We start from the raw sequence: 8,836 nt of genomic DNA on the forward strand, positions 1-8,836 counted from the left end.
TTAGCCACAGTTCTCTAATTTAACTAGGTTTAATTTCAATTTAGCTTTATAATTTGTAGCCTTGAACTTTGTAATATATTTAATTTAGCAAATTTATTTATACTTTGGGACAGCATGACTTGTCTAACAAATGAACATAGATTTTATTTATTTATTTATTTATTTATTTATTTATGTATTTTGAGATGGAGTTTTACTCTGTTACCCAGGCTGGAGTGCAGTGGCACGATCTCGGCTCACTGCAAACTCTGTTTTCCAGGTTCAAGCGATTCTCCTGCCTCAGCCTCCCCGGTAGCTGGGACTATAGGCACATACCAGCACACCTGGCTAAATTTTTTTTGTACTTTTAGTAGAGGCGGGGTTTCGCCTTTTTGGCCAAGCTAGGTTCGAACTCCTGACCTCAAGTAATCTGCCGGCCTCAGCCTCCCAAAGTGCTGGGATTACAGGCATGAACCACCATTCCTGGCCTCAATATAGATATTACTGTGGTCACTTTTTTGGAAGTACCTATTAAGCACCTATGCCAAATATTTCTTTAGTCACTGGCAGGGCTTTTCCTCATGGGACATTTAGAATCTAAGGAGATGACATTGCCATAGATACATATAAAAAATATGCAGAGTATGAAATGCTGGCAATGTGATTTAAAAGTATAACTTAAAGTACTTACCCTATAAAAGAATATAATATATATGAATGTGGTCGAATTTACTTTTAGTGGGAGGAAACATTAGTTAGAAAACAAGTTAGCTCCCACAACTGTATTATGTGATCTAAGTCCCAGATACCACACTTGCGATTTGATAAATGTTAACATTAACCAATGCATCAAGCAATAGGAATGTGGAAACCTAGAAAGTAGTTTCTTAGTTAAATGTGTTTTACTGAATTATGCATATATTCTATAGAATTCTATGTATTCTGTATAGTTCTAACTTCACACTAACTAAAAATTGTTATGTGTGTTAGTTTGAGAAGAAAAGAGGTGAGGTAATGATCCCCGTGGTGAGAAATGTTGCTCCTCCCCAGTGGTTGAAAACATTAACTCACCTCTCTCTCTGCCTCCTGATGAACTGTAGTTCCTTTTCTGATGATGATGACAGTGCCTCTATATGTGAAGAATCAGAGAACGAAAACCTTCATACAAGGGGTTCCTCTAGTTATAAGTCACACAGAAAGGGAGGACCGTCGCAGAGGTGAGCAGTATGATCCATCTCTCGGTACCTGTCTTTAACCATTTATGCCTAAAGTTGCAGTGTTTTGATTTTTTGCAATCAAACCATGGCAATGACCTTGAGCAGTAGGATAGAAATAACACGCATGTTCTTGGCGTTCTAATAATCACACACTAGGTATATGGCTTTGTAAAGTGTTGTTTAGATAAAAGGTCTTTTACTTCTTCCGCAGAGCAAGGTTGGCAAATGCCTCTGCTGTCTAGACACGATATGGGATCTCAGCAGGAGTTACTTCTGTTCCTTACCCATGCCCTCTCTTGGGAAATATTGCCACTGCCAGATGATTATTCACAACGGTGGGGTTCCAAGTTGTACGCGCTCTTGCTTCATTTTTCCTGAGACCAATGTCTGTCCCTTAAGAAACCCAGTCTTCTCTGATTTCTTGTTTCTCTCTGATTTTTCTTTCAGGGCCCTGAAGCAAGTACATGTGAGAGGGTTGGCTGTTATTCTCTAAAATGCTCCATCCCATTTGGTCCTATGTTTAGGAAATAGAGCACTGGAGAGAGGTGCTAGAAGTAAAAAGCAAAAAATCCTTAGTAGGAAATAAAGAAGTTGTAAAAACCTCAGATACCAGACTTGAGATTGCAGAAGGGGTGTGTGTGGTGTTGATGTGGAGCAGGGGTTCCCACCCTATTTGACATAATTACTTTTTCTTTGCTTTTTTCCTCCCCTTTTTTTCCTCTTTCCTATTTTTCTTCCCACTGATTATATCCAGCCTTCCCATTGTTTTTATTTATCTTTTCTCCTCATTTTATTTTCCCTGACAGTCTTAGGTTTCTTATTGGGAGTTACTGGCATTGAGGTTGGTTTACTTAAGCTAATTCTTGGAATGAACGATGACTGATATGCATTTACTAATCACGTGTATTATAGTCCATTTTCATACTGCTGAGACTGGGTAATTTATTAAGAAAAAGAGGCTTAATGGACTCACAGTTCCGCATGGCGGGGGAGGCCTTACAATCATGGTGGAAGGCCAAGGAGGAACAAAGTCATGTCTTACATGGCAGGAGGCAAGAGAGCACGTGCAGAGGAACTGCCCTTTATAAAACCATCAGATCTTGTGAGACTTATTTACTAGCACAAGAATGGCACAGGAAAAGCCCACTCCTATAATTCAATTACTTCCCATTGGGTTACTCCCATGAAATGTGGAGATTATGGGAGCTATAATTCAAGATGAGATTTGGGTGGGGACACAGCCAAACCATATCACCACGTTTGTTCAAGACACTGGTATTTAGCAAGTCATACTTCATGGAGGCTTATGACATATTTTTATGTTTTATGCTTCATGATATGTTTTTGAAATATCATCTAGGCAGTCTTTAGTAATGAGTAGAAACTGAAAAGAATTTGTTCTTTCAGACCATTTGCTTACCATGGACATTATACAGATGGTGACTATTGCGATTTCACTGCATGTTTTTTCTTTCCCCAGGGAGCAGTACCTGCCTGGTGCTATTGCACTTTTCAATGTGAACAACAGCAGCAATAAAGACCAGTAAGTACATTTACAATAGAAAACCAAAGCTTTGGTTTAAAGGAAACCAGTAAAAAGATAGGAATATATCTGAATCTGTTATGGAGCAAATATTTATTAAGCAAAAGATATAATACAATGGCAATGATAGTCTACCATTTTGTTGTTTGGTTGTCTATGTTGGAAAAATTCAGCTACCCATATTAAAAGTAGTATTTATCTATTTGTTCATTTAGTTGAATACATGTGGAAAAATTGTGTCTATAGTGTTGTACAGTTGGCTTTTTTTGTGGATAGAGTGACTGACAAAAACAAATGGAACATATTACTCCTTTCCAGTTTGAGCCAATGTGTCTTAGATGAAGTTCCTCAGGAGACAGTTTCTGAGTTGGAGGCTCATATGCAGAGGTTTGTTAGGAACGGTCTTGGGAACGATATCTGGAAGGGAGTTGGGGGTCCGTATCGGGCAGAGGGAGAAGTCAAACTTCAGTGAATAGGGCTGATGTACAATGTGATTCTATAGGGAGCCCTCGAGCAGGGATGACCTTTTAGAGTTGTCCCATATTTAGGTAATAGATTTGGGCCTTTGTACCCAGGCACAGTTGTTGGAAAAAGGTTGACCTTAGAAGATGGAGCATAACCTTGAGCATGGTGGTTTCCTTCAGCCAAGACCAGCCAGGGGAGAGGAAAAACTGTGAGCTGCCAGCAACCAACACTCTTGGCAAGTGGGGAATGAGTGCCTGGATTTTGTGCACCACCTGCATAGCCACTATACAGCCCACCTGTGTGCTGCTCAGATCCATTTTGTTTATATAGAAAATTCATCCCATCTGGGAATACCTACTCCAGGATCCTGGCTATTCCTTTTTCCTGAGAAAGCTTACAAGAGGAAAGTTAATGGGATTAAACTAAGGTCTCTGATAGATGCAGGTGGTTTTGTGGCCTCGGCTGAAATTCTTCACTCTCTCCTCTTCTACTCCTTCTAGAGTCCTCTCACCCTTGGCCAGCATGTTTGCTGGTCTAGATGACTTAGCTGGTGGAACAATACAGACACTCATCCCTGAAGGACTTGAGTCCTGGGTCACCATGCCTTTCTTGAGTCATGGCTACAGTACTTGCCCATTTACCACCAAAACTGGGCTGGAACATACCAAAAGACACCACAGTGGACCACCTGGGTGCAAATACATCTCCCCTTCCTGAATTGTATAACAGCGGCACTGCCTACTTCTGATGATCAAGTTCAATAACTTTTGCCAGTGTGGTGACTCTCTTCCATGCCTACTGGTTTCTTAGCATGAGGGGCCCAAAGTGGCTGGGGAGTAGCCATAGCTTAATGTTTAATGGAACTCTGGCATTCCCTGGCAGATGCATCAGTCCTCTGGAAACCAGGACCTCTAGACCCACAGATCCTTAAGTTGCAGGAATCGGAAGCAAACCTTTCCTACATTTGTCACCCCTACTTAGACCTCTTAGTTCCCAGACCAATGCATTCTCTATAAGCATAGAGAACCATACAATGATCATTGTTTTAGCATATATACAGTATCTTAGAGGATGACATCTTATCTTTTTAGAGTATAAACTTTATGATAGCATCTCAGCTGTGCCTTCAAAAGGTCACTCCTTAACTATCATGTCAGTAGCTGATAAACAGTGTGCAGCAGTTGATAGGACCATTGGATCCCATACTCAGGGTCCAATGCCACATTTCCTTTGCCTTAAAGTGGGTCCTTGGTCCAAAGTGATCTTAAGTAATGTTTCCTATTAGTGATCATGCTTCATATGCCCCTGAATAATGGAACTGGTCAAAGTCCTGTGGCAAAAAAGCACATAAATAGCCATACATATGTCAATTCATATCAATATGTTTAATGCCTCTTCTATGGTGTCAGGAGTCCAACTTAGTTAACTTAGCATCAAGTGACTGATTACTTTCTTCAACAGAAAGCACTGTATTGGAGTCATAGCATTGGTCTCTGTAACTGGCAATTTCACTAAGAGCAAAAAACAAACAAAAACAAAGATTTTCAAACTTTGTGCTCATACTCATAATGTGTTCATTCAGTCTGCCTCTTCTTCAGAAATATTTTCCCTGATCTTTCCATCTTTTTCCATCCAGGTTCCTGACCAATCAGTCAAGGCGTTTGTGACTGCCCATGAGTCCTTTTATATTCTTAATTTGGGCTATTTCTTTTTCGTTTTTTTTTCTTTTGGAGACCGGGTCTGACTTTGTTGCCCATGCCGGAGTGCAGTGGTGCCAGGCTGGTCTCCAACTCCTGGCCTCAAGTGATCCTCCCACCTCAGTGTCCTAAAGTGCTAGGATTACAGGTGTGAGCTACTGCACCCAACCTGGGCTATTTCTTTTTCCATACAAACTAGATGACTGTATACTACTTGAAGCTGGGGAAATTAACCTCACATTGTCTTCTAAGACCACCCCTAAGTGAGACTGTGATGCAGACACAGCCCATTCTGGCTTGCATCCACATGGTAAACTGACCCATGTATGCAACATGCTGTATCAGCTGCTACTAAAGAACCCCACATATGGCCACAGGTGGGAGCGGAGAAATAGGTGCTGAGTGGAAAGTGACGTAGTGGAAAATGAATGGGAATTTTCAACAGTGGAAAATGACATAAAGAAGGGCACTGAAGTCTGGGCATGGTGTCTTACACCTGTAATCCCAGCACTTTAGGAGGTTGAGGCAGGCAGATCACCTAATGTCAGGAGTCGAGACCAGCCTGGCCAACCAACGTGGTGAAACCCCATCTCTACTAAAAATACAAATATTAACTAGGTGTGGTGGCACGTGCCTGTAGTTCTAGCCACTTGGGAGGCTGAGACAAGAGAATTGCTTGAACCCAGGAGGCAGAGGTTGAAGTGAGCTGAGATCATGTCACTGCACTCCAGCCTGGGTGACAGAGCGAGACTCCTCAAAAAAAAAAAAAAAAAGGTACTAAGCCACCTGTCTGGGCAGCTTACTTTTCCCTCTGGTTCATGCTCAATCTCAGAGAGCTTACTTCATCATATGATGGATTGCTACCTTATGACTTGTTGTTTCTGACAGAATCCATCTCATGATGGGCATTCATTTTATGTCCATGGTTAGGTAATCCTATTTCAGGGTTTGATTAACAGAATGCCATTGATATAGAGGCCTAATGTGATACTCTGAGAAATGTCCACATGATCCAGGTTGCTCAAGGCTGTCGTGACAGTAGGAAGGAGAGTTAACAGAGCCTTGGAAAAGAGTGGAGATGTGTATAGTTTTTTATCCCATGCGAGTGAGAGCTATTTCTATCCTCTTTCCTGAGAGTCATGAAAAATGACATTCACATAACTGACCCAGAGCCTCATGTATGCAGTGTATCTCAGGTGAATATATTATTTCCTGTATATGACACAGCAGCTGCAATTGGGGCTACTACTTCGTTGATTTTTGCAATAGTCTACTACTGTCCGTTAGGATCCATTTGGTTTTTGCAGGGATCTGATGATGAATTATGTGGGAAAATGAAGAGGGATCACCACCCTGCATGCATTAGGTCTTTAAGAATGACTTTTTTTTTTTTTTAATCTCCCCAGGATGCAATGTTGCTATTGGCCAGAGGGTGGGAAGCAGCTTCAGGGCTTCTACTTGGTAGAAGCTTCCTACTTCAGGGCTTCTTCTTTCCTCACAAGCCAAGGAACTAGTGGGGGTAGGGGTAGGAGTTCTGCCCATGAGCAATTATATACATTTCCCTTTTGTATTCAGGAATTATGTACATTTCACTTTTACATTTAGGAAGTGGAAAAATGATCACAGAGTAGCTCTCTGTGTTATTTTCCACATAGGACACGGCAGCTGCAATTGGGGCTACTACTTGGTTGATTTTGCAATAGTCTACTGCCGTCCACTAGGATCTATCTGGTTTTTGCAGGAGTCAGATGATAAATTACATGGGAAAATTAAGAGGAACAACAACTCCTGCATGCATAATTTTATACAATTATGTACATTTCCCTTTTATATCAAGGAACTTATATACATTCTACTTTTATATTCAATAATTATATACATTTCACTATTACATTTAGGAACTGGAGAAATGATGGTGTAGTAGTGGGTCTGTGGACCCAGTGGAAACAACATAAGTCATATCTCCTCCAGGAATCTCTTATTACTGGAACATCATATGCTCCTCAAGTTTAACCGGTCCCTAGGTCTGATGATACTTCAGTCCCTAGGTCTCAACATCCACTTGGATCCTGTGCCAAACAGTCTTCAATGTATCTAGGTATTCTTTTTTTTCCCCCAGAGTACAGTGATCTAAGTAATGACCATAGGTTCTTTAGGAGAAAGACTAGGGAAATCATTACTGAATATATTTGTCATAGTGTTGCAGAGTCTTTTTTCATGGCGTCCTGGCTTCTCCTCTAGTCAGTGATTTTAGGTCTAAGTGCTGGCTTAGGTCTGGAAACTGTTGAAAGGATTCTGATTTCTTTTTAACTTAAATTTTAATTAATCAATTTATTTTTTGAGATGGGGTCTCGCTATGTTGCCTAGGCTGGTCTTGAATTCCTGGGCTCAAGTGATCCTCCCACCTCGAACTCCCAAAGTTTTGTGGTAACAGGTATGAACCACAGTGCCCTGCCAGGATTCTGATTTTTTTGATGTAGTAGGTTGCCCTCAACCTCCTAATTATTCATTCCTGGTTTGTTTTGGTTGTATACATTAAACAGCACCCTAACTAGCTAACAGGCCTTCCCATCTGTCTAGGAATACTGTATTCTATTAACCTCTTCCATAGCGGTCTATGGGTTAAGCCCTTTGGTCGCCATACCTACCTTAATGCTCATTATAATTACTGGACCAACCTTACTTCTGATGGGTAAGCACCGCCATTAGTCTCAGTTATTTCCAGATCCTGTTATCCCTATTGCTCTCAGAGAACCCAGTTCTGTAATGGCATCTCCCACCATCAGGCCTGGCCTACAGAGGATAGCACCACTGTGCTTCTCAAAGCTGCTAGTGCCCCTCTCACCAGCACATTCCACGTTACTTTTGCATCCTTTGAGCTCTCTTTGAGAATAACCAGCTGGTAGGCTATATTCCAAACACAGTGTATCCACTTCAAGATGCCACCTTTCTGGGTCTTTTGATACCTTCCTCCACCATCTGCCATGGTGTTGTTTAATGCTTATTTCATTTTGTGTGGGCCATTATCTTTTCCAGGCTTCCAAGAGCCATTTGTGTAGTGTGTCCACATCATCCTTCAGGATCCATTCCAGGTTGTCAAATGTTGATTCACAGACATGTACTCCCACAACAGTAAATTCTCCCTTATCCAGTTTTATGGTCTGTCCCTGTTTGTACATGACCATTTTAGATGTTAAGCCTCGCCTCACTTGTCAATCTTATCTTCCATTTCTTCTCAACTGTGGCTTTCCAGTTCTCCTGGCCATTCTTACCCAGATTAAGTCCACTGCACTTTAGAAATTTTCCTGCTCTAATATCCTCTCCCTTCTCTACTTCTCGAACTCTTACTCATACTTCGAGGCCTAGCTTTAGACCTACCTCCCTTTAAAACCCTTTTCTGACTATCCTAGTGGTAAGAAGATACCTATTCATTCATATCTGGATAATGAAATTTCCTAAGACATTTGAGCTGATAGTGGCAGCCTGATATAAACCCTAAATCTGTCTGACTTCAGAATTCATTCCCCTGCTGATAGAGAAAGCTAAGTGTGGAAAGAGGCACTAGTTACACAGTCTCCACTCAAGAAGAAATTGTGTGTAGAGAAAGGTGGTCTTAAATCCAGAGAATTATTCTAATAATTGAGACTCCACCATATTACGAGAGAGCCTGATTACTGGTGAAAAATGGCTTCAGTCAGGGTTATCTCCTCTAAAGAAAATTGATGGTATTTTCTTAAAATTCTCAGTGACTATTTTTAATACATGAACACTTTCGAGGAACGCTCTTTGGGGGGCTATTTCTTAAATTTTTCTCATTGGTTTTACGCCTTTATTCATATCCATTTTCTTCTATTTCCCACATCTATATTAACTTTAGAAGTTTTTGTTTATTATCTGGATAATTGCCCTCCTTTTTTTTTTTTTTTTTTTTTTTT

General features: G+C 40.9%; 1 protein-coding gene across 1 annotated transcript in view; it reads left to right on the forward strand.

The window, feature by feature from the left end:
* The window catches only part of CNGA1 (cyclic nucleotide gated channel subunit alpha 1), a 38,446-nt gene that overhangs the window by 21,746 nt on the left and 7,864 nt on the right, over positions 1-8,836 (forward strand). The window contains exons 3-4 of the mRNA XM_037742591.1: positions 1,080-1,196; positions 2,677-2,739. Of these exons, the coding sequence (XP_037598519.1) occupies positions 1,080-1,196; positions 2,677-2,739 (180 nt within the window). The remainder of the gene's footprint in view (positions 1-1,079; positions 1,197-2,676; positions 2,740-8,836) is intronic.

This window comes from Cebus imitator, unplaced genomic scaffold (assembly GCF_001604975.1).
Source record: "Cebus imitator isolate Cc_AM_T3 unplaced genomic scaffold, Cebus_imitator-1.0 Scaffold124, whole genome shotgun sequence".
Taxonomy (NCBI): Eukaryota; Metazoa; Chordata; class Mammalia; order Primates; family Cebidae; genus Cebus; species Cebus imitator.